The sequence below is a fragment of the Peromyscus californicus genome, unplaced genomic scaffold (assembly GCF_007827085.1).
Source record: "Peromyscus californicus insignis strain IS unplaced genomic scaffold, ASM782708v3 Scaffold_5__1_contigs__length_169319896, whole genome shotgun sequence".
NCBI lineage: Eukaryota > Metazoa > Chordata > Mammalia > Rodentia > Cricetidae > Peromyscus > Peromyscus californicus.
This window is the reverse complement of record NW_026294573.1, coordinates 32574472-32599947: the sequence shown is the minus strand read 5'-3', so window position 1 is coordinate 32599947 and position 25476 is coordinate 32574472. Positions and strand designations below refer to the sequence as shown.

Genomic DNA, 25476 nt, shown 5'->3' with positions numbered 1-25476 from the left:
ACCTGCATTACTGTGAGGGCTGTGACTAGGGCTGTGACCAGACGATGGGAGAAGACAGATCTCTCAGGAACATATTTTCAGTGCTCTTCCCTTGTCAGGGACTATCTGGAGCCTGGTGCCTTCCTTCATAGGACCCAGACTAACTGGGTCTCAGCTCATCCCTTACCACACACCCTTAGAGGGTTGTTCCTTTCTGGCGTGTGGTGGGAGAGGGCCCACCTTGCCCAAAGCTGCTGTAACCGCCTTGCCTGGGCTGGGTGGGCCAGCCTGGGTGGAGAAGTGGGTCAGCTGGTAGCCATGGCGACAGCAGCTGCTCCCTGCCAGCCTTCCCATCTCTTCACCACAAACCTCACCGGATGAGCTTCTTTGTGTGGTCCAGCAGAGATGGGAGCCAAGAGGATGGGACTGGGGTGTGGAGAGTGTGAGTGTGTATGTGTTCCAGCTCACACAAGGGCCTGCTCCAAGCCGGTGTGTGAGCCCCAGCCTAGGGAGCCAGGCTCCAGGTAAGACTCATCTCACTTTCCTGCCAAGGGGAGCAAGGGGCTTTGCTGTTGCTCCTCTGGCTGGGCAGGGCCAACGGGAGGAGACATTGCATGTGACTGTGTGAAGCTGTGTACACACGAGTCTGAAAGTCTGTGTGGCCGCATCTGTGGGTCTTTGTGTGGGTGAGCATGTGCATATCTGTGAACTCATGTGCTTGTGTCTTTAAAATGTGGGTAGCAGCTTTGTGGGTCTGTATGATATGATCACATTTGATATGAACACATTATGTGCTCTCTCTTGCTCTGTCTCTGTCTGTCTGTCTCTTTCTCTCTCTCTCTCTCTCTCTCTCTCTCTCTCTCTCTCTCTCTCTCTCTCTCTCTCTCTCTCTCTCTCTCTCTGTGTGTGTGTTGGGGGCTATTTCTGCAAAGCTAAGAGGTCTCCACATTAGGAGAGTAGGTGAGACATCGTGCTCTGCTCCCCACACTCTCAGCCTGTGCTTTCTTGGCCTAGCCTGCCTCCCTCACCACATACCAACCCCTGCCACCCTCTCAGCTCTCCCTAAGCAGAGGAAGAAAGGGCTAGACTTAAGGGCCTCTACCGGGGTTTGAGGCAGGGTTCTCGGGTGCCAGACCCAGCATCCAGCCAGGGCTCCAGCGTGGTGCTCAGGCAGCCTTCCCAGCTACCTCCCATCACAATTGAGAGGTGCATTCGTACCCCACACACCTAGAGTGCGGTGGTGCATGGGCCTCCCCCTGAACAGGCTGCTCATGGTGGGCAGGAGCTGATGTCTGGGAAAGTGTTTACCTTGTACCAGGCACCATCATTCACAGTAAGTAGGTAATTGTCTAACTGGGCAGTGAGCACGTACCGATCTTGTTTTGTAATCTTTTACCTAACACTCCTAATGCACACGTGGTCATCCCAGTTTAGGGAAGAGGAGCCATGTGCTGGGGGTTGGGGGTAGAAGCCTTCTAACTCTGCTCAGGAGTGGTAGGCCTGGGTATCACACAGCCCAGCTCCTGAGCACATGCTTTTTTTTTTTTTTTTTTTTTTTCTTTGCATCTGTTCCTGTTGACCCAAATGATCCATAGTCAGCTGGGAAAGCTGGGTAGGTAGGTTCCAGGTGGCCATCAGACTCTTCTTTTTTTGTTGATTTTTTTGTTGTTGTTTTTTGTTTGTTTGTTTGTTTGCTTTTTGAGACAAGGTTTCTTTGTGTGACCCTGACTGTCTTGGAACTAGCTCTGTAGACCAGGCTAGCCTCGAACTCACAGAGATCCATCTGCCTCTGCCTCCCATGTGCTAGGATTAAAGGCATGTACTACCACCGCCCAGCTCCATCAGACTCTTAGAGAAGAAGAGATGGAAGTTAAGAGACTCTGGGTGACTTTCTCAGAGTTAGCGCCTCCTACCCTGACTGCTGGGCACTGGTTCTCAACCTGTGGGTCTCAACCCCTTTCACAGGGATCACTGAAGACCATAGGAAAACACAGATATTTACATTACGATTCATAACTGTAGCCAATTTATAGTTATGAAGTATCAACAAAAATAGTCTTATGGTTGGGGGTCACCACAACATAGGGAACCACATTAAAGGGCCACAGCATTAGGGAGGTTGAGAACCACTGGTCTAGGGGGGACACACAGAGCAGATAGAGGAAGAGAGGGTGGGGCCCAGAGCTCCTGAGCATTCTGGCCTGGGTGAGCCAGCCCTTCATGTATTAGAGAATGTTGTTTGTTTTGCTTTAATACAGGTATGGCACATACCTGCCATCCTGCACTTTGGAGGTAGAGATAGGAGGATCAGGAGGTCAAGATTATCCTCAACTGGACTGGGGAGATGGCTCAGCAGTTAAGAGCACTGGCTGCTCTTCCAGAGGTCCTGAGTTCAATTCCCAGCAACCACATGGTGGCTCACAACCATCTGTAATGGGATCTGGTGCCCTCTTCTGGCCTGCAGGCATGCATGTAGGCATAACACTGTATACATAATAAATACATCTTTTAAAAAAAAAAAGATTATCCTCAACTATATAATGAGCTGGAGGTCAGCCTGGGCTACTTGAGACCATGTCTCTAATTAAGCTTCTCTCCCTTTTTTTTTTTTTTTCTCCTCCTGGGCCTGGGGATGGACTTCAGGGTCTGCCTGCACATGCTAGGCTGACATCCACTCCTGAGATACACATTCCCATCCTTTAAAACAAAAAAATCTTAAAGCTGCTGGGCTTCAGCAGACTGACAGTGAAGTACCTGAAGGCAGATTCGGGACCAGGAGTTTTAAAGGAGGAAACAGTAGCACCCACACCCCTTCAATCCCAGCCCTCAGGAGGGAGGCGGGCAGAGCTCTGAGTTCAAGGCCTGGACCAACAAAAACAAAAAAAGGAGGAAACAAAAATCTGAAAATCGGAACTACTTTCTCGGTGTCCCACAGCTGTCCCCAAAGCCTGTGCTTTTCCTCCAGCAGCTGCTGGAATTCCCTGGGGACAGAAGCCTTAACTCACTTTCTTTTGTGCTCAACTCTTGCCTTGCAGACCCTGTCATCACATTCCCTCCTCCTGGAAGCCTGCCCTGATTGCCTTTATCTCCTTTCCTGAAAACTGGTATCTCTGTGGAAGTGAGGCATCGTGCAGATGCTCTAGGGCTGTGCCGTGGAGAGGGCACAGCCCCCTGTGATGCGGAACACTACACTCAGATTCATCAGCTCGGTGAGCTTATCTTTCCTCTAGGTGGGAGGGAAGAAGAGAGGGAGGGTGCCCCTGACTGGATGGGACGGGAACCTGGGGTTTAGAAGACTAGGATTGGCTTGTAGCCTTGGGTGTATCTCTTTTCCAATCTCCGCCTCTGTAGTTGTAAGGCAGGAGTAGGGAGGATGTGTCAGTTTGGGCTCAGGAGCTGCTTCTCCTGAGCTGGTGCTGGAGCACTGTTGAGGGGCTCCTGAGGTCGGTCGGTCGGTCGGTCTGGCCTCTGGGAACAAGGTGGACTAGTGATGCTGCTGTCGGCAGATGATGGAGAAAGGTGGATGAGCCACTTGCTGTCCTCTCCGGCCTCACAGTGCAGGCACCCTGGGGTGAGGTCCTTGTAAGAGTGGGTGGCTAAGTTCATCTTGGGCTTTGGGGTCCTTCATTGACTGCCAAGAAGAGCTGCTTGACTGGTCAGTCACGTAGTCAAAGGGATGGAAGGCTGCAGGGGACTTGGCAGGGCCTTGAGACCTGCTCCAGGAATTGTAGCGTCTCTAGGGTAGCAAGACCCCAGGGAGAGGGTCCCCTCTGAGGGCAGAAAAAGCAACACCAGGCCCATCCCTGGGTGTCTGTCTCCCAAGGACCCATCGGAACCATTTCCTCTGCTCCTGTGTAGTGGGCGGGAGTCAGCACAGAGCTCTGCCAAGTGAGGGTTCTGTAACTCAGGGCATCACAAGGGGGATCACTACCTTGATGTGTCAGGAACGGGTCAGGGAAAGGGTCCTGCTCAAGCAGGGCAATGTGATGTGACCTTCATGGAAAGGACATTACGTCGTTCATTTGGCAATCGTTTCAGCCCTCAGTATGTGGCATGCTGTGTTCCGGGTCCTCATTCTCTCATATCTCTGCTACCTCCCCTTCCACATCCCTGTGATCTGATGGCTCAGGGCTGCTGTGCAGTGAACTTCCTTCCTCTGGGGCACAGTGTGATTGATCCCTGTGCCTCTGGCATCCCTGCAGAGAGGACTTAGAGACATGGTTATTGTTGTTGTCCTCTGCCCACCATCCCCCCCCACCCCTTGTTTTGCAACAGGGTCTGATGTAACCCAGGCTGGCTCTGAACTCATTATGTAACCAAGGATGACCTTGAACTTCGGTCCTACTGTCTCTACTCCCCCCCTCCCCCAGTGCTGAGGTTACAGGTATGCCAGCTAGACAAGCACCCTACCGGCTGAGTTATACCTCAGCCCCAAGAATCCCAGTTCTGAGCCTTCCACCAAAGCATATATATGGTCTCAGACTCAGCTCCCTTGACAAAAGGACTTTTCCAGAGCACCTAATTTGACCCCTTCCATTTAACACAAAGATGAGGAAACCAAGACCCAGAAAAGAACACAGGAGGAATCAACTTATGTTCTGATCCACATACCTAAGCCTCCCAGGTTTCTGTGCCCAGGACCTCAGGCCTACTGCTTTGGGTCTGGCTCCTCCTACCTTCTTGGGGAGTGGCCTGCAGGCTGGGGTCACCCAAGCACTCCTCAGTCTTCAGGTACTTGAAGATGAGAGCCTGGCTCAGTATGGTAGAAAGTCCTGGATGTCAGTCCGCTTGTCGGTCTGTTTATTATTCATGAGGAAACATGAGCTCCCAGGTTGGCAGGGTCTGGAATTCTGTCCCTTCTCACCCCTCAAGTGTCCTGGAGGCTCACCAGGGAACTATGTGCTTTTCTAGCTGTGGTCTAGGGTTTCTCCCCTTAAATGCTCTCACCAGCTTGGGGAACTTGGGTCACAAAGGGTTTTCTCATCATAGATACTTGCCTTGCAGTTTTCTCAAAGAACCCAGAGACTCAGGGTGGTGCCTGCCCTGGAGGGGTAGGCCCTCACCTTTGGATGAGGTCTGGACCGAGGGGTAGGGGCTACCGAGCATGTAGGCTTCTTTGTAGATGCAGGAGACCTGGGTTCGAAGCCAAGCCTTGCCACTTCCTAGCTGAGTAGGACAAGCCGGTCTTCTGCTTCTCTGAGACTCACTGTTCTCATCTGCCCTGAAGAGATAATGAGGCACCTCTCAGAACTACTGTAGTGGCCAATTAGACTCACACTGTGGCAGATTCACAACATCAGATAAGCCCTGTCCCATCTTCCACCAGAAGACTGTACAGATATCCCCAAACCCTCACAGACTGGCACAAGAAATGGAAACAAAACAGAAGAGATCATCACAGGCCACAGGGACTTTCCATTAGCTCTAAGGTTGATGGAGGATGGAGAAACACAACCCTAGACTCCGTACCACCACAGGGGGAAGGCAGTCCACAGCCCCAAAGAAGGCAGAAGGAGGCCTTGACTCACCCCCTCTATTCAGCCTCAGTTCACTGGTCTAGCAGGAGCCAGGCTGACAGGACAAGTAGCCGTTCTCAGCAGTGTGGGGACTGTCTTCCTTGGCAGCCAGAAAAAAGCCACCCCCTTCCACCTTCATTTCCTCTTCCCGTCTTCTACATCCTTTTCAAAAGTCAGACTCCCTCAAGCAAAATGTCCTGACCCCTGGGATGCACAGCTAGCCCAGGAAGAGACTGGGTGCCAATGTAGAACAAAGGGGTGCAGAGTATGAAGGGGTGTTTTTCTTACTATGCCTGAGCAGAGCCAGCTAGTGCGGCCTTGGACCTAACAGCCAAGCCATAGACCGTTGCAGCTGGAGAGATGGTTAAGTGGTAAGGACTTGCTGTGCAGACATGAGGACTGCGTTTCAGATCCCCAGCTGGTCTAGCCAAGTGATTGAGCTCCATGGACAGTAAGAGACCCTGTCTTAGAAAACGAGGTAGAGATTGATGATTGAGGGAGACTCCGGACATCAGCCTGTGGCCTCCACACTTACAAACACAAAGAGACCCCACCTCTGTGTAAGGCAGGGCCACCGACGCCTGCCATCCCCTCCCCCAGAGCGCTCTCGGAGCGCTCTGTCCTCCTCCTCCCTGGCTCTTATCGTAACCACCATTAAATATTTAATGGTGCAATTAGTTATTTACTGTCTGTCTCCCCTCCTGGACTGGAGGTCTTGGGAGGGCAGGACCAAGTGGACCTGGCTCACTGCTGTATCCCTGGCACTCGGCCCTGGCCTTGGAATTTTAGGAAATTAAACATTTGTTGAATGCAGTTAATGAGGACAGTAAATTTTTATACTTTGGAAAGGGATTTGGCAATATAATCCAAGAATTTTTTTTTAAATCCCTAATATCAGGCAGAATGCTTTTAGATATAACGGAGAACACTGATTCACACTGGCTTAAGCAATAGAAAACACATTCTTTCTGAACTGAATACCAGAGAAAAGTGGGCTCCAGGTATGGCCCAGTGTTCTCCGTGCTGTGTGCCATGGTCCTCGGCATCACTGGCCTCTGCCTGCATTTGGGCTGTAGCAGGAGGGGTATGGATTGGGAGGGAGCAGGTCTCTACCACTCCTAAGGTGAGCTGTTTGAGCATTGGTCAGATGCCCTACTCCTGAACAAATGACTTGCTGAGGAGAAAGCCATTGACCATTCACCAGTGACCTTAAGCTAATCAGTGTCTGCCTCAGAAACAAGACAGGGTAGCACCTGGCCAAAACCATTGTCTGCCAGCCAGCTGGGGAGAGGGGGTGGCGGCTAGGAATTTGGGACACTCCCGTCATTCTCACCCCCTGTCACCCGCCAATCCGTTTCTAAGGAAATCATAACCAGTTCAGAAAGATGTTCATCTCAGTGTTTGCTTGTTTTGGGACAAGATCTCATGTAGCCTAATCTGGTGACCTTGAACTCCTGATCCTCCTGCCTCCACTTCCCAAGTGCTGGAGTCACAGGCATGAAGCACCATGCCTGGCTTCAGGGTTTATTTAAAAGAGAGGAGCGAGAAACTTGGATCAGATTCAGGAGGTAACTGCATTGAAATATTTAAGTCAATTATGTGCCGTCTGTACAAGGGACGATTACAGTGGCATTAAAACATTTATACAAAGTGTTAATGACATTGGGAAATGCTACGATGTGATGTTGGATGAAAAATCCCAGAATTTAAAATCATATTTACAGTATGAGTCCAATTATTTTTTAAAAGCACAGAACAGAGCTGGGTTAAATGTTGACAATGAGGTCTGTCTGAAGTATAGGAGACTGTGATTTTTGACTCCACTTTAGGCTTTTCTGGGCCAGCCCTTTCTGTCCCTCTCTGCACAGACTTCTGCTCCTGCTCTTGTCACTCACTGTGAGCCCAACCTGCCTTGGCACTGTCCTTTGCATTTTACACAAGTCCCTAATTTAATCCTTAAAGCCATCCTGGGAAGTAAAAGGGCTTTGATGGTTTCGTTGTTGTTGTTGTTTTGCTAAGGCATTTGTGGAAACTCCAACATGTCTGGTCACAGAGTTACCCAGCTGGTGGATGGAAGCCTTTGGAGTTCCACCCCAGGCCTGTCTCTACTGCCCAATGAAGTTGTCTGCTGCTTGTCCAGAGCCAGGCTCTAAAAGTTCCATTTTTGTTCTCTAGGGGTTTTGTTGTTTTACTTGGTATATTAAAATGTTTAAATTACATTTATTTATTTGGGGGGGGGGTAGTGCGCATGTGCCACAGTTTGTGTGGGAAGGTTAGAGGTCAACTTTTGGCAGTTGAGATCCCTGGGACTATGTGAGTTCCAGGAGGAGAACTGAGGTCAGGCTTGGCAGCAAGCATCTTACGCACAGAGCCAGGTCCCAGGCCGGTTCTGATTGTTGCAAGGCTGGGAGAGGGGTTGAGGGGTTGGGGTTGGTTCACACCCCAGGCCTCATCCACACGAGACAAGTGACAGTGCCCACGTTTTATTGACTCAGACTTGGAGATTTATTCGTTCATTTCATCCTTAACCACCTCAGAGAGACCTAGTGAATGACCCAAAGTCACATAACTAGGAAGTGGTGGAGTAGCAGGAGAGTCACAGGGATGTGATGTGGACTCCCTTTTTCTCTCGCTCACCTTCAGAATTGCCTGAAGCCCTGCCGCCCTGAGGACCATGTTTAACGGGGAGCCTGGTCCAGCCTCAGCTGGGGCCTCTAGGAACGTGGTACGGAGCTCCAGCATCAGCGGCGAGATCTGTGGATCCCAGCAAGCTGGGGGTGGGGCCGGGACCACCACGGCCAAGAAACGACGCAGCAGCCTGGGTGCCAAGATGGTGGCTATCGTCGGCCTGACCCAGTGGAGCAAAAGCACACTGCAGCTCCCCCAGCCTGGTGAGGGGTGTGGGCACCAGGAAGCGGGGAAGGGGGAGGAGTGAGGAGGAGGGGAGTGGGGTGTTGCTGAGTCCCCATGGACTAAGGGTAGATGCATACTTTGTGGGTGCTTTATGGGCCAGTATGCGTGACATTCTGTAGTCCTCACTGGCAGGCAGGAACAGCCCAGAGAGGGAAAGTCAGGTGCTCCAGACTGCACAGCTTCGGGTGGTGGAGTTCAGACTCAAGCCCTAGTTGTCCCTCCCAGTTCCGGCTCTGTACATGCTGCCGCCTCCACATACTAACGTTGTTTGAAACAGCCATGCTAAGGGACCCCACACTTTTATAGACGGACATCCTCACGATCCTGTCCTAGTTGTCATCTCTCAGTCCCCTAAGGACAAATAGCCCCACAAATATAGTTGCATAGTCACACATAGGTATTGCAGAGTCACAAGAGAGACGCAAATACATGGCTTCTGCAGTGACAGATCCAGAGTGTTCATTTGCTCAGATAAGCCACTTATACTGCCAGGAAATCATGGTCCAGTTATTCTCATTACACTGTCCATGGTTGCAAATAAACTCTAAATACGGTTCTCTGAACACAGACAAAAAGACCCACATCACTTAGATGCACATGCGCCTCACAAAGCTACACATATGCCTTAGCCGATACATCCTCATATATAGGGTATGCATTTTCAGACATCTGGCTACAGAATTCCAGTTATGTTCAGACTTGGGAGGGAACCCACCTTGTCTCACACAGCCACATGTGGCCCCCACATCACAGAGGAGCCAGTCCTCCCTACCCAGACCTCCATTTGTGGCATTGGTCCAGACACCAGCTGGCTTTGTTTTAAAATCTCTTCCTGCTTATTTTGCTCAGAGTAACAACTTCCCCCAAAAACCTTCAAGTAGGCAGCTGGACGGGGGTGGGGAAGGGTAGAATGCTGGAGCATCCAGGGAGGATGCTCATCAAGACGCCCCAATGGGGCTGGTATTTGGGGGTGCTTCTCCAGACCTTAAAATAGATTTTTACAAAGCTGTCTACAGGAACACAGGGGATGGTCTTTTCCAGTGCTCAGGCTCCCGTGTGCTTTCTGCTCAGGGCAAGACTAGATGGGGAGAGTCTTGAGGTCATTAGTACCTTTGGCTGGGCAGTGTAGGTTTGAGAGGAGAGCAGGAAGATGGGGAGTTGGACTGGGACAAGGAGGGCTGGAATAAAACCAACCTGGGGGAATTAAGATTAGAAGGTCCTGGAGGAGCCGGCGGTGGTGGCGCACGCCTTTAATCCCAGCACTTGGGAGGCAGAGGCAGGCGGATCTCTGAGTTCAAGGCCAGCCTGGTCTACAGAGCAAGATCCAGGGCAGGCACCAAAACTACACAGAGAGACCCTGTCTTGAAAAATTTAAAAAAAAAAAAAAAAAAAAAAAAATCCTGGAGGTGTTGGAACCTAGAGGTCTGTGTCTGGTATTACAAGCACAGGAATCCAGCTCCAGACCCAAAGATGTCTTGTATGCAAAGTGACTGGGAGAGACAGTCTCCAAGGCCTGAGTCACTGGGAGGCATTGCGGGATCTGTTGTTGCTTCAGACAGCAGCAGGCTGGGATGGGAGCAGATGCCAGGAAGACCTGCTACCTTGGGGAGAGACAGGATGCTGGGGCCTCTGGATGCCTTGTCTTTGTGGTGTGTAAGGGCATGACTAAAGGCCCCGGGTCTGGGGCCAGGGGAATTGCCCAGATGCCTTTCCAAGTGCAGGTCCCTGTGAATCATCTAATCACTGAATGTCATAGCAGGAAGGGCCCTCCAGGTCATCCAGTCTGATGTACTCATTTATCTACGAGACTTCCAGAGCCTGAGGAGAAGGCACTTCCCTGGGGAATGACCTCAGGCTGGCCTTTGCAGCCACACCCCAACATTTACTAGCTGGACAGTTCAGGCAAGCTGCTTCCCTTCTCTGAGCCCACTGTTTGTTTTTTGAAGACAAAATATATGCTTTATAGATCTATCCAGGGATTACGTGAGATAGATATGCAAAGGTTCCCAGCCTCTCGTGAATGGCACATGGGAGACACTCAGCAAAGTGTTGATATTAAAAAAAAGATTTATTTTTATTATTTTTAATTGTGTGTGTGCATGTATGCATGCAAGCTTTGAGTGTGCCAGTGCCTCAGCTTGGAGCATCATCCTGGCTGGGAGACTCTGGGACTGTAGGCAAGTATGTGGTCAACTCACCAGAGATTGCTGCTGAGAAAAGATCCCAGAAGGGTGCCCCTGTTGCCCCAAGTGGAATGACTTGATTCCCTGTAGGGCTGGGCTATGGGGAGTCAGGAAGAATTCCTCTCCTGGACCTAGCCCTTGGAGCTCTAGATCTTTTTTTTTTTTTCCAAGAACCCCACTCTCCTGGTTCATCGACACCTTGATCTTCTTGGTTCCTTTGCCCCAGTTCACATAGTGCAATGTCTAGTCCGTAACATCATCCTCCCTCTAGCCCCCTGCCTGTCTGCACTCCTCCACTTTGTCATCATTCTGCCCTATTGCAGACCTCCCAAATCTCACCCTGTGCTTTAGAGGGCCTGTTCTGGCTTCATAGATCTCCATGGAACCGCCAAAAAGTCACTTTCTAGTTGGGACTCAGTTTCCTCTTCTGTAAAATGGAGCTAACAGTGCTCTCTTTCCAACTTCCTTTGAGATCTATCAGTTCTCTAAATTATAGGAGCAATGAAGAGTGAGGTCAGAGTTTTGGGGTCCTAGGACCTAAGTAAAATCTGGCCTGGCATCAATTAAGCTGAGCCTGCCAGGGGGTCATGCTTGGTGGAAGCGGACTTCTAAATGTCCAGTACCAAGGACAGAACCCTTCCCTCCTGAGCTACAGAGAGTGTTGCCGCAGGCCATGACTGCCCCTCTTTGTATGTGACGGGACAGGTAGAATGGCTCCTGGAATCTTTCTCCAAGGAACACTGAATTATTGCAACCGCGTGGACCAGTCAGTTCTCTAGAGAGAAACACCATAAAGTTATTCCCTGGGTCAGCAGGGGCCAAGGCTGAGCAGGAACAAAGCCAGTGGGGGGATGGTCTCTCTTGAGTTTGCAAGACCTTTCTCCCAGCACTGAATAGGCAGGAGTTTAATCTCTGCTGAGTCACACCTCCAAGAGAGGAAGCATCAGAAGGGGGGTGTCATGTCAGGCAGGGGGTCTGAGGGCCTGGTGGCTGGCTAGCCAGCTCTTTGGCATCCCAACCCTGGACTCTTCAGCTGTGAAATGGTGGAGGGGCCTGGAGAAGAATCTCTGACCTTTCAGGATTCTGCGCATTTCCCACTCACAGCCGCTCACACTGGGTTGGGCAAATCTTATCTAACTAAGAAGGTAATTTCACTTCCAAATGGGCCAGAGCTTTCCCAGGCTCTAAAAGAGCGTGTGTTGAGGGGGTGAGGATGTGAGGGGGAGGCAGGGTGACTTTCAGTCCCCCCCCCCCCCACGGCCATCTGTCTTCTAACTGGGTTAGAGGGGATGAGGCATTTAGGAGCCAGGGACAGAGAGAGTCCCATGGTAGGTCACATACCATGTGTGGGTGGACATCATGATGTGTGGTGAGTAGATGGGCTCACTTCTAGGTATTAAAAATCATATATATATATACACCTGTGTGACAGTGTACACTGTATCCTGTATCCATGTGAGACCTGGAGGGCCTGTGTGACTTTGTGTAGACAGACACATGGTATCATACATGAAGTTATTGTATTCATATATGTGATAGTCAGTACTCCTGTGTGTCTGTCTTATGCATGTGTAAGAGAAATATGCCTGAACTAAAATGACTCTGTGTGTGTGTGTGTGTGTGTGTGTGTGTGTGTGTGTGTGTGTCGATTCCCAAATATGCTAGCTATTCTGATAGCTTGCACTGAGTCTAGAGAACACATCTTTCTGTATGTTGCCCCTGTTCCCATCACCTCCCCTCCACCACCTTATCTGCTGGTATTTGCCTTCCTGACCTTCTCTCATCCAGTGGGGACTTCCTGAAGGGTAAGTGGGGCAAAATAGGAAGAGCAGAGGCCTTCTTTTCCCAAGCTGTGGACTTGAACATTCTCTCCGCAGCCTACTACTGGCTGCCTTCAGGTATAAATGTGCCGTTACCCTGCCCTAGGCACCCTTGCAGGCCACTCAACTAACCATTTTCTTGGGCCTGTGACTGGTGGCAGCAAATGGCCCCTTTGGTACCGACTCGTCTGAGTGCCACTCTCCTCCCCATCAAGTTGCTCAGCAATCAAGCTTTAGCAGGGGAGTCCCTGCAAAACCCCAGCCTGTCTCCCCTCCCCACCCCCGCCCAGGAGGAGAGCTGTCTGGAGGGACCACACTGCAATGCTAAGGAGGTTGCCATGGAAACCCAGGCAGGCTGGCGTGCTACTCAGAGAGGGAAAGTGCCCTGTGTTTCCTGCAGGGCTGAGGAGGGGGCTGGGGGGCCCCTGAATAGAAGGAGCAGAGACAGGGGAAGGGGCCTGCTGTGGACCTTCTCAAATCCAACCTCAGGTTAAGCTAGCCGCCCCACCCACCTGCAATCTTGCCTTCCAAGGTCCAGCTTGACGGTTGTGATGCTCTCCTTTTCAGACTTACCTTGAGAAGGCCAACTTCAAATGGTCAGGCTTCCAATGGGGGTTTTTCTAGGGCAGCAGAGAGGTGGTGGGTTTGGGGTCTGGTAGGAATCCAAAAGAGAGAAAATAAATCTGGGAATCCCAGAACAGACAAACTTTCCAGAAGTGAGAGGAAGGAGCAACTCTTAAGTTTGGGGGCTGAGGCTGAACAGAATGGGAAGGCAGAGTCAAGAGAACCCCGTGGAGGGGGAGGGCCCTTCCGCTGCAGGACTCTACCTACAGCTGCATTTCTCTGGGGGCACGCAGCATGTCTCTGGGCAGCTTTCTCTGTATCATTACCCTGGGCTGGGCCAGGGGTCAGCTCAGTGGTGTCCCAGCCTGGGCAAATGCCCGCCTGCTTCTCTGTCCAGAGCAGCACTTTAGTAGCACTCTTCGAGAAGCCTACGCCATGTTTTGACCTTGTTCCCTCTCTCTTCTTGGGTTGGGGACCCCAGAAGGGGCCACTAAGAAGCTGCGCAGCAACATCCGCCGGAGCACGGAGACTGGCATTGCGGTGGAGATGCGGAGCCGGGTGACGCGCCAGGGCAGCCGGGAGTCTACTGATGGGAGTACCAACAGCAACAGCTCCGAGGGCACGTGCGTGCACCTGCCAATTTGGTTTCCAGCCAAGATGTCTGCATACCTCCCTGCCCTGGCTTCCCCTTCCCCTCTCCTAGCTGTCTGGTCCCTGGGCCCAGGTCTTCCCATGGCTCCCAACAGAACACCCCAGAGGACCTGGAGCCCATCATTGGTTCTTTCATTTCAGGAGGGAACTTGGGTTTCCTGCCTCCCATCTCCCACCCTACACCCTGCTCCAGAGGAGACGAGCAGGAAGGAAAATGTGACCCTAAATTCCTTTTAAGCCTAAACTCATTTTCATGGCTTAGTTGTGTGAAATCTTTATAAATCACCTTGCTTGGAGATTAAGGAAGAAAATTGGACTAGATCCATGTTTTTAGAACAGTCACATCTTACCTTGTGACTCATAGGCAGGAAGTAAGATCGCTGTAGTGGGTCAAAAGCAGCATTAGAGAAAGAACTAGAAGACACAGGTGTAGCCTGTGTAGCAGGGTTCTTTCAGGACGGCATAGGTCAGCAGTGGGCTGTGGTGTTGGCAGCCTGTTTGTTTTTGCATGAGAGTTGGAGTGAGCGTTTGACAGTCACTGCTTAGATACCCTCCAGATCTGTTCTGAATTGGAGTTGGTAGATTTTCTGCTTCTCTTTCATCAAGGCCCTATAATTTTCAGTGTCAGGCTCCAGTGGCTTATTTAGTATTCAGTGACTGTCCTTACTCCTGTACAGGGACCCTTTGGCATCCCTGTGGGATTGGTTCCAAGACCTCCCATGGATCTAAAACCCACAGCTTCTTGTATCCCTTCAGTACACTGACTGGTACGGTGTTCGCATACTCGCTGTACCCATCCTCCTGTGTGATCAGGTCCTCTTTTGATCACCTGTAACACCCAGTCAAAGCTAAATGCAATAGTGATACCTGTTATACCGGTCTCACTATAAAGCTCAGGCTGGCCTTAAATTCAGAATCCTCCTGCCTCAGCCTCCTAAGCACTGGTATTATAGGTGTACACCCCAATTCCCAGCCTAGACTGTATTGTTTAAGGAATAATGATAAAAAAAGAGTCTGTGCTCAGTACAGACAACCTTTTTTTTAATACTTTCAGTCTGTGGTTGCTTGAATCCACAGATGCAAAACCCGTAGGTACAGATGGCCACCTGTACCTTCTAACATGGAAACAGGTAGCCATTAGCATTTACTACCTCCTGCCTTGTACAGAGCATTGATGTGTACCTTAGGCTAGTGACCCCCTCTCTGGAAGCCATGTGCTATGATCATTTAACACTTGTGCCCAACCTGAGTGAATTTGGAAACCATCCATGTCTCCATGTACAATGAGGGAACCGAAGCTCCTGAATGGCAGAGGCTCTTTACCCACAGGCACAATTCTTAAGACACAGGCCATTGTTTACACTAAGGTCACTTGATTCCATAACCTTTATTCATAATCTCCACACCGTATACCAGTCACATACACACCCCATGCACCCCAGTTCTGAGACTTTGAGTCTACATCTCTTTTTTTCTTCTGAGGTCTCATTGTCATAAGAATGTGACACCAGGGCGGGTGGGGTGGTGCACACCTGTAAATCCAGCCCTTGAGAAGTGGAGGCAGGACCAAGAGTTTAAGGTTAGAGACTTGACTACATAGTGAGTTCCAAACCGGCCTGGACTACAAGGGGCATTGGGTCAATGAAAGAGGGGTGGGTGGAGAGAGGAGGAGGAAGGCCAAGAAATGAGAGGGAGAAGGCTCGGTCAGTGAAAGGCTTGCTGTACACACACACAAGAACCAGAATGGGGGTCTCCAGCGCCCATGTAAAAAGGCCGGATGTAATTGTGCACGTGCCTATAACCCCGTTATCGTGGAGACAGAGACAGGGGGATCCCTAGCACTTGCTAGCAGCCGGTCTCTCCAAATCTACAAACTCCAGGTTCAGTGAAAGATTGTCTAAACAATTAAGCTAGAAAGTGATTGAGGAAGACACCCAATGATGACCTCTGGCTCTTGAACACACACACACACACACACACCAGCACATATGTACCCACCCTGATACAAAAAAGAATGACACTAGGCTATTGTTGATCATGATTAATAAAAGTAGATGCCTTGAAGCCTCTTCCTAAGGGGGGAAGATGAGCCTTCTAAGAGAAATGCAGGGTCTGTCCCACAAACCCATTGCTCCCCGCTGCCCGTCACTAGCCACTGGAGCCCCTACTCCAGACTGTCCAACAGGGACTCTTCTCTGACCCACCGTTCATGGCTGCCCCTAAAAGATCTGCATATTCGAGTTCACTGTGGCCCCTGGGCAAGCTGTCCCTGTTGGCCGTGCCCAGAACATCTGGGGCTGAGGACATGATGGCAGCCGCAGAGGCAGAAGCAAAATTCATTGCCAATTGTTGTACCTCATGTGTCTAGACCGTTTCCCCCACACCATCCCCCGGTGAGCCAGGTGTCATCCCTGTTGCAGACAAGGCCAGTCTCTTACCTCTTGGAAATGTCTGTTTCATCTGTGAAATTGGATAATGGTTCCTACCACACGGCCTGGTTGTAAGGATTAATGATGTAAGGCACGTGGAACGTTCAATGCGCTGCTGGCGGCTGGCCCGCTTTCAATCACTGTCAGTTTTTCTTGTTACTATTTCCAGCCCCCTCCCCTCCAGTCACGGACCACCCACAATCACCTGCCATTCATCTCAACCTCATCGTTAGGTTATTTTGGTCTCAGCTGCCGTTTTGAGAGCCACCTCACCTTATTGATTTGGATTTTAAATTTCTGGTTAAAAAAAAAAAATAATCAAACCTCAGTTCTTGGAACTTATTCAGGCAGTAAGAGTCCCTCCAGCTTGTCTCTCATTCTTGGCTTTGGCATGCTCTCATGAGGATGCTCTGCCCTCTAATGATCACTTCAGAAATCTCTGGGCTTGGGTTGGGATGTAGCTCAGTTGGTAGCATGTCCATCCAGCAAGCATGAAGCTCTGGGGTCCGTCCCTAGCACTGCATAAGCTGGGCATACTGGTACATGCCTGTAATCCCAGAAGGATTAGGAATTCCAGGCCAACCTTGGCTTCATCATTAGTCTGAAGCCAGCTTGCAATGCACAAGTCCTCAAGAAATAAATAAAAATAGGGATCTAATGCCTTAAATATCTTCATTAGTCTCTTTAATAATATTAAAGTATCTTTTTCCACGCCAGATACTATGGGACCTGCTTGTTACCCACTTGGGAGGCTAAGGCAGGAGGATTGTCATGAATCTGAGGCCAGCCTGGGCTACATAGTGAATTCTAGGTTAGCCAGAAGTACACAGTGGGACTGTCTAAAAACACGAAGCCTGAAGTATTTTTCTTCAACATGCAGAAATGAACAGGTGTTCACTCCCAGTTAGAGTAATCTAGCCACAGTGTACAGGCGAGAAACGGAGGCACAGCTCCCTGGATGTAGGGCCTCTGCATCCATCCCCGCCGCTAACCCCCCTGCTACCCTCACGTGCCCTCTGCTTCCTTCTGCAGGTTTATTTTCCCCACACGGCTTGGAGCTGAAAGCCAGTTCAGTGATTTTCTGGATGGCCTGGGACCAGCCCAGATTGTGGGGCGACAAACACTGGCCACACCCCCCATGGGTAAGTCTTGGAAGAAGGACAAGCAGGGTGTGGGGGGCACAGCAGTGAGGCCCTGTGTACGGCAGGGGCAGGCAGCAGGAGGGGCCAGGGTCCCAGCCTTTCTCTCCTCACTGTTCAGCAGCAGTTTCTCCAGACTGCCCCTGCGCCCCCCCCACCCCCCCCCCCCCCCCCGCAGTCACCCTCCCCTGCTGTGTAGACACTGTTGGCTCCTGTTGATTTACCTTCTCTGACCTTGGACAAGTAAGTCACGACCCTTCTTTGAGCCTCGGTTTCCTCATCGGGAAAATGGAATCAGTAATTCCTACTTTAGTTCTCCAATCTCATCACCCTTTCTGAGCTCCTGCTAGATACTTTCTATAAAGCATTTTAGTGTTCTCCTTAGGAACTGTGGCTAATTGGACTTGTTACGCCCAACAGCATCTGGCACTGAGGGACCTTTAGTAATTTTCTCATCTCTCTTTCTGTCAGCTAGGAAGCTCTTCTCAAAGCCCACATCGGGTCCTCTTAGCCGCTCTCAAGCTTCCCCCTCCCCATGTTCAGGCAGGCTTCCCCATCAGTTTGGCCTGAGCTTTGCCTGATCCAGGTGTCTCTACTCAACCCCATCCTGATGGTTCTTGACCTTTGACCCTCACAGCAGAAGAGGGAAGTGAATGCTGACAGTGGAGCTGGGATTCTGTGCCAGTTTAGGACTCTGTATGTGGCACTATCCTTCCTTGGAAGAGGGGTCCACAAGACCCTCAGAGTCAAGGTCCACTCTCTTCTGGCCTTGGGTATTAGATTTGTTTAATTTGTTTAATTCCGAGATTTTGGTTGGTACTGGAGCCTGCTCATTATCCCAATCCCTTATCCCTACACACACCGAGAAGTGCCAGCCACTTCCATAATCTTTACTGACCCATCAGAACGTAGAATATTTTGTGTGTGTGGTGCCCCCTTGTGTTCCAAACCAGGAAAGACAAGTGTACATTCCCGGTTAGGCATGTTGTGATAGATTGATGGTCTCCTTGCCAAGGTCGGGAATCACTGGAGGGAGGAGGAGGAGGATAAATTTCGAGGTGTCTCTGAATGTGGTGAATTCCTGCCCCCAAAGTATATAAATGCCAATAATAACACGTTGACGATGATGGTTGACTGAACTCAAAGTCTAACTCAATTAATTTTCTTTTGGGGGGTGGAGATGAAGTTTATAATTCTACACCCATTGGAAGGGTGTTCCAAACAACCACTGTGTAGTTCTAAACTTAGCTCCCCCACAATGAGCAAAGCTAAGAGATCCTGGAAGTCAGCGTGACTGAAGCCCATACCTTTTTGGAGTAAGTTATGAGCTCTTGGCTTTCAGCGTGCAGGTGATGGGGGGCCCGCCCTACTCCCTTTGTCCAGGGTCAAAGATGTCCTGGGCAGGCTCGTAGCTTAGCGTCTCTTCGCGTGGATACTCTCTTGGTATCTGTCTGACATATAATAAAGAGACTGGCTGAGGGCTGCTGTGTAGGCTCTGCCTCCCAGACTTGCCTGTTCTGTGTAGCGAAGCAGAAGCCCCCAGTCCACCAGACATAGGTAAGAGTTCGGTAGCCCTTAGTTATGACCTGAGCATGTGTCCCTTGAGGGTCCTTCCCCCACAGCCTATCACAGTGTTTCTTAGTCCCTTTGAAGTAGCAGTTTCAACATGTGCAGCATGCTCTGTCACAGTCCCTTTCCAGGGACCCCGCAGCATCCCCCGCAGGGTGGTGGTCTCCGTTTCATCTTCCAGCCTGCCCCATCTGACTTCACCTGGACTTCTGTTCTTTTCCCTTGCAGGAGACGTGCACATTGCCATCATGGACCGGAGCGGCCAGCTGGAGGTGGAAGTGATCGAAGCTCGGGGCCTGACCCCCAAACCAGGCTCCAAATCCCTCCCAGGTGAGGCTGAGCTGCTGGGAGATGTGAGGAAGGGTCTTGGCAGGGATGGGATACTAGCAAGTCCTCAGCTCACCGGTGCCCTAAAGCAGTGCTGTGGACAGTGATTCACACCTTGCCTGGATGGAAGGTTGGTGAGCAAGCTGGGCCAGCTCACCCCACCCCCACACCCCACCAGAACCACCTGGAGGGTGGGGGCAGGCTATGGCATCTCTCCCAACCATGCTCCTTCATTTTCAGCCACCTATATCAAGGCTTACCTGCTGGAGAACGGGGCATGTGTAGCCAAGAAAAAAACGAAGGTGGCCAAGAAGACCTGTGATCCCTTGTACCAGCAGGCTCTGCTCTTTGACGAGGGGCCCCAAGGCAAGGTTCTGCAGGTCAGTGTTTACAGGGTGGACGCTCAAGTTCAGGTCAAGCATTGAACCAGGTGCATTCATTTACTTCGCCTCTTCTTTGTCATCGTGGGGGGGTGGGTGCACGTGCACTTGGGAGGCACACATGTAGCGTGGAGTCAGTTCTCCTTCACCTTGACGTGGCTTCCGGGCATTGAACTGAGGTCCTTCAGCTTCTGTGGAAAGCACTTCACCTGCTGGGCCATCTCGCCAGCCCCCTTTTTCTTTCTCTCCCCACCTCCTTCCCTCCCTCTTCCTGTTCCCCTCTGTTTTAATGTCGCAGCCCATGCTTTTGTTCCCCAACAGTTCAGAGGGTTTTGGGCGATAGTGAAATAGCTCCCCATTCTCCCAGCTGGGCAGGAGAACCAGGCTTTATTCGCGGGCCGCCTCCACTTTCCTACCTTTCCTACCTGTGCCTTGTCCCTCACTGGGTGCTGGGTGTTGCTAGGCACTTTCTAGAATGATTTATGTCTTCCTCAGAGGTGATCCTGGGAAGGAGGTGTGGTTTCCCCATTTTGCAAACGAGGAGGCGGGGTCTCAGAAAGATGAAGGGCCTGCTCAGTTGAGTGATGAACAGAACTGAGCCCAAGTCGGGGGTGACTCTCGGGCCAGCCAGCTCCTTGAGAATGAAACAATATATCGGTGGCTTTTCCTGATGAGCATGAGGGACGGGTGTCGCCTCATTGCGCCTCTTCAGTAGATGAACCTGAGTTCACATGGGCCTACCTGACTTTCTTGGCTCAACTGCTTGACACTCATTGTGGTTAGGATGTGCGGAGAAGAGATGGCCCAGAGGTTAAGAGCATGCACCACTGTTGTAGAAGACAGTTCCTGTCACACATGTCAGGGTGACTCACAACTGCCTCTGGCTCCAGCTCCAGGAGGTCCCAGTGCCTCTGGCCCCTGTGGGAACCTTCACTCATGTTTATGCATGCACATACATATTTTTAAAAACGTTTAAGAGTTTGCACATAGGCAGACACCCACCAAGTTAAAAGTGGTGGTGGCTTGCCTTGCCTGAAGCCTGGCTTACTTATTTGTAACAAACACTCAAGATTCATTCTAAAGGAGAAAAGATTATTCTGGGTGAGGTTTGGAGACTCAAGTCCACTGCCGGTTGGGGCTGTGGAGACAGCTGCTCACCTCGGGGCGCTTGGAAAGCCGAGGAAGAGCCTGGAATCCCATAATCCCCTTTCAGGAATCCACCTCTGATGTTTTTAATCCTCCAGCTTGTCCAACTCGTAGCAGGCTGTTCCTCTGAGCTGTGATGGGGTTCTGTCCTAAGGGCCCATGGGGTTACAACCGAAGGGCTGCAGAACTCTGGGGTTCTGGGGCAGAGGCCCAATATCAGATGGCTGTTTTTAAAAATGTTTGAAAACTCATTGAGCCAATCTCTTCCTCCTCGAATTCCAGATGGAGAGAGTCAGGGCAAGGGCCTTATTGAGGCCCACAGCAGCCAGCAGCAGGGCCGCAGCTATGACCCTATGACCCGGGCCCTGAACACGTCTGTTCCTTTGTGGCAAGAGCTGCTGCCTGGGGTGCTAGGAGGTCTGGAACCAGATCCACCCAGGATCTAATCCCAGATCACTGTGGGGCATTGTGTTGGTTAGTTAAACCCTGCCACAGGGGTGAAAAAATACTTGTTACAACAGTTGAGATGATGCATGGCCCCCATAGGATACAGTCTGCCATGTCCCAGGCACTCAGAAAGTACATGCCCGTATTGTTTTTAATTCTGACTCTCCCATCTGTGCCCTCGGGAAGCTGGTAGGTCCTGGGCCCGCTGCCCAGTCCTGGAGGTTCAGTGCTTCCCCCTTCCCCCTCCTTCTGCCAGGTGATCGTCTGGGGAGACTACGGCCGTATGGACCACAAGTGCTTCATGGGTATGGCCCAGATCATGCTGGACGAGTTGGACCTAAGTGCTGCTGTCACGGGCTGGTACAAACTCTTCCCCACATCCTCTGTGGCTGACTCCACACTCGGATCCCTTACCAGGCGCCTGTCCCAGTCCTCTTTGGAGAGTGCCACCAGCCCCTCCCCCTCGTGCTCCTAAGGACCTCACTGAGGACAAGAGGCCAGGGGCTGGAGGGGGAAGGGAGCCTGCTGGCCACACTGCCCCCTGTACATAGTCTCCATGTCTTTCTGGACCCCTCGCCCTGCTGCATGCCTGTTGGCCGCTGGGCTTGTCCCAGCTGGTAGTGGAGACTGTAGTGTGTGTTTGTGTGTCTGTGTGTGTGTGTGCGCGTGTGTGACCACATTTTATCTGTCCATTTGTCTGGGTACAGTCAGTCCTGGTGACCACATGGACTGCAGTCCACACCTCTGTATCTTGCTGGAAAGAATCCAAAGGAGCATCATGTGGACACATCTCGTCCCTGGAGTCTCCAGGGGTGGAAGTAGGGGATGTGGCCACTGGTGGGCCTTGCTTGGTCCCGGCCTGGTTCTTGTCTCTGGTCTCCACTTGGTTTCCTGTCCTGTCTTTTGTTTCCTTCCTCTCCCAGCATTGCTGCTCTTTTTTGAGGAATGCAGCATCCATTGCAGCTGACCATACCTGATGCCCTCTAGGAATCCAGTCTCTTCTCCCGCCCCCAGCCGTGCTGGCCACCATCCCATTGAATGCACTCCACAAGCATGTGGCATGCTCACTCATCGCCCTGGCCCAGCCCCCAGGAAGACAGGATGTCTGGGGAGGAGGGGCCTTGAGAGTGTTTCTCCCTGGGGCTGGCACCTTCTTACAGGCCAAGTACAGGAGAGCTGAGTTCCAGGGTGCTGGCCAGACACACTGGAGGACGTGCTATGGCCTGGCCTCCCCTCTGCTGGAGTGTGCTCCAGCATGCCAAAGGAGCTCCCCTAGTGGGCCCAGGGGGGTTTCTGTCAAATCAGATGGCCTTCTCGGACATCAAGGATGGGCCTGGCCCCTTTTGGACTTATCCTTGAGGGAGCATGGCTTGGTAAGAGGTGTCATGGGTAGGGCTGCTTGCTGAAGTCAGGGGGACTAAGGCTGAATTGTTTTGAGCCACTGTCAAGAGCCCTGTCTGGCCTGGGGATTAGCCGCATGAAGCGTTCTTCAGGGTTCTGCTTTCTTTGCTCATCTCTAGACACCAGTCCCCAGCTGGGGTTCTGACACACAGCCTCCTAACTCCATGAGCAGCCTGGCTCTGCACTCGAGGGTGCCTCTGTCACCAGCTCTGTACCAGCAATACTTACCCCTCACCTCCCTGCCTTTCTTGAGTGGCCCTCTGCTCCTCTGGGCAGTGGCCTGCACTAGGCACCCCAGCTGCCTCTGCTTTACTACCCCGTTCCCTTGTCCGGTTGGGGCTCCTCCCAACCACTGAGAACCCTGTTGGAGGGACTAGTGCCTGGGCTTGAGCCTGAGATGGCTGTTAATACTAAAGGCTAGCTCTGGGATGTCGTACCCGTTCCTCTCCTCTTTAGCTATGGGGTGGAATTGGAGGTTGCCTGGGAGATGGCAAAGCAGCCCTGGTCCATGTCCAATAGGAAGGAGGAGGGGTGGTGGGGGGTAGGGTAGAGGAAGGCTCTCTTTCTGCCTCTCTTCTAGCCCATCTCCAAGTGTGGCCATGCCTCTAGCCCAAGTCCCTAGGCAAGTGAGAGCTACCAGGGTAACTGTGAAAAATCCTTGGCCCGTGTGTGAATTCCATTTGTACCAAAGCTGGGGTATATAAAGCCAGCCCAGCCCAAAAGACCTCCCCGTAGTCAGAGTCCTGCACCCTCCTTGCAAAGAAAGATAGTGAAGAAGCCCCCACACAAACTGGGGTTGAGGCGGAAGATAGTGAACAGGACTGAGGATGTCTGCGCAGGCAGGTGAGTGAGGTAGTGACCAGTGACGTTTCCCTTGCCAGCCTTGCCGGCTGGGAGTATATGTATCTCCCATGTCACTAGACACGAGGCGAAGTGCTCTGGCCTCTGAGCCTTAACGGGTAGGGGGCAAGGAGGAAACTGGCTTGCAAAGGGCTGTTTTCCTCTTGCTTGTGGCGTGTGCACCTGTAAAGCAGTTATCCTCCGGATGGTGTGAAAGCCATCTGGAGTGGAGGAGGCTCAGTAACCCACTGACAGCATAGACCTTTGCTGAGGTAGCACTGAGTCACCTCCAGAAGTGGGAGCTGCTAGCAGAGGGGCTTCCGGCCTTGGAGTTTCTCATTTAGGAGGCTTAGCACAGGGGATGATGATGTGCTGGGAACTCCTGCTGACCTGCCTGCCTACAGTCGGTGGCTGTAAACTGCCTAGGAGATGACTTGGCTGTCCCACCCCTCTCATGGAAGGTAACCCCCCCCCAATTGATCTTGAGAAATTCACTCCTTTTAACACTGAAGAAGTAATCCACCTAGATTCTTGCCCACACATGTGGGGTGTGTAAGGCTAGTATGTCCATGTGATAGAGGGGCTGGATTTAAAGGTCTGTTTCTCAGCACCCTGGCTGCAGGGCTCCACTGGGATACCATTCTAGAGATAGCCCTGTCTCAGAAGAGGAGTGTGACTTGTCTGGGCTGGGAGCCATCTGCCCTCTGAGGAAAGGACAATGGGTCAAGAAGTAACTGGGTCCTGGTGAGTTCCCTCACCAGCGGGCCACCTCACATAACCCCTTGCCCCAGGCGGCAGTGGTCACAGGAGTGGAACTCAGTTGTCCCACCTCCTCTAGGCAGGCCAGATTCATCAGCGCTGTGGCTGAGACAGGAGTAACCCTGCAGCGAGAGATGCTGGGCTGTGGGCAGTGATGAATGACTCAGAGCATGTGTCTCTGTATTTCTGCCCTGCTCAGCCTGTCCCACTTTTTAACAGATTCCTTCCCTACAAGGAAGGCAGAGATGGGACTCTGTGATGGGAAACATTCTCTAGGAAATGGGCCAAGGCTTGGTTTGACAAGGGGATATTTGGTCCTTTGGGGAAGAATCCGTTCCAAAGGCTCTCATCCAGTCTCTCCTCCCACCCAGCTCTACTGAGGATCACCTATTCAGCGGGTCCTGGGCAGTGCCAGCATGCCATTGGGTAGAGGGAAGACCAAGGAAAGCTCTGGAGAGGCAGGGGAGGTGGTGCCTGGTGGTCCTGCACTGGGGTCAAGCTAACTCTCCCAGGGGCTCGACCCCCCACCAAGGAAGCATGCCAGCTCTTCCTTTACTGCCAGCCTGGGGGAGACCAGCAGCCTCTGTTTTGTTTTTTGTTTTGTTTTTTTAAAGACAATTGAGCCCTCCCAGGGCATTTCTATGGAAATGAAATGTAGCACAATCCTCAACTGTGTTCCCAGGAGCCCTGTCATACCCAGGGGCCTCACACTGCAGGTTCTGCTTCCCCGGGGACCCAGAGCTCCTGATACCTCATGTTCTCCATCACCCTTGCCCTAGGAAGCAGTGACGCCCCAGCAAGGCTGCTCTTCTGTGTTTCTCCGATTGCATCCAGCACTGTGCAAACTCTTTTAAGAAGTCGCTGCCTTTGACCGAGGTTGCTCTCCACAGTGTGGGGAGATGTGGTACTTCAGGTGGGGCCTGAAAGCTTGTCCAGCAGCATTTCTGTAGTGGCCACGGGGAGGTGCTTCCCTACCACCTCCTCTTCTCTCCTGCTCCTCAGTTGTCTCCAATGTCCTGACACATAGACATTCTTTTGAATGTGCCCCCTCTCCTGCATCATCTTCCGCTGGATGGTCAGAGAGGAGGAGATGGAAATGTAGACTCTTTCCCTGCCTTCTCCCTCCAGTCTGCTCTGCTTCTAGGCCAGGTCCAAAGAGGCTGGGGAGATTAACCACCATCAGAGAGCAGGGGAGCCCCATCCAATCAGGTGTGGCTCGATGGTGGCCGGATCAGCCTGGCCTGGCTGGGAAAGGGTCATTTTGAGAGTGCCTGAGCATCTCAGAGCAATGTCAGTGAATGCCAAGAGAGCAACTTGGCCTCCTTGGGCACCAGCTCTGTCGGTGGAGCTGGACACACACAGATCAGACGTTGGCATGCCCAAGGGAAGGTCCTTGTTCTCTGACAAAGGGCT

General features: G+C 51.7%; 1 protein-coding gene across 3 annotated transcripts in view; it reads left to right on the top strand.

The window, feature by feature from the left end:
• Positions 1-21842, top strand: part of LOC128096839 (regulating synaptic membrane exocytosis protein 3) — a 36513-nt gene extending 14671 nt beyond the window's left edge. For 2 of the 3 annotated variants that reach the window (XM_052716873.1, XM_052716876.1), the window contains exons 2-8: positions 3015-3188; positions 8139-8386; positions 13457-13598; positions 17088-17197; positions 18992-19093; positions 19331-19470; positions 21320-21842. In XM_052716873.1, coding sequence (XP_052572833.1) covers positions 8170-8386; positions 13457-13598; positions 17088-17197; positions 18992-19093; positions 19331-19470; positions 21320-21538 — 930 coding nt within the window. In that variant the 5' untranslated portion in view covers positions 3015-3188; positions 8139-8169 and the 3' untranslated portion in view covers positions 21539-21842. Of the gene's footprint in view, positions 1-151; positions 504-3014; positions 3189-8138; positions 8387-13456; positions 13599-17087; positions 17198-18991; positions 19094-19330; positions 19471-21319 lie in introns of those variants that run through there. The other variant, XM_052716874.1, reaches the window with a different exon arrangement.
• The last annotated feature ends 3634 nt before the right edge of the window (positions 21843-25476 follow it).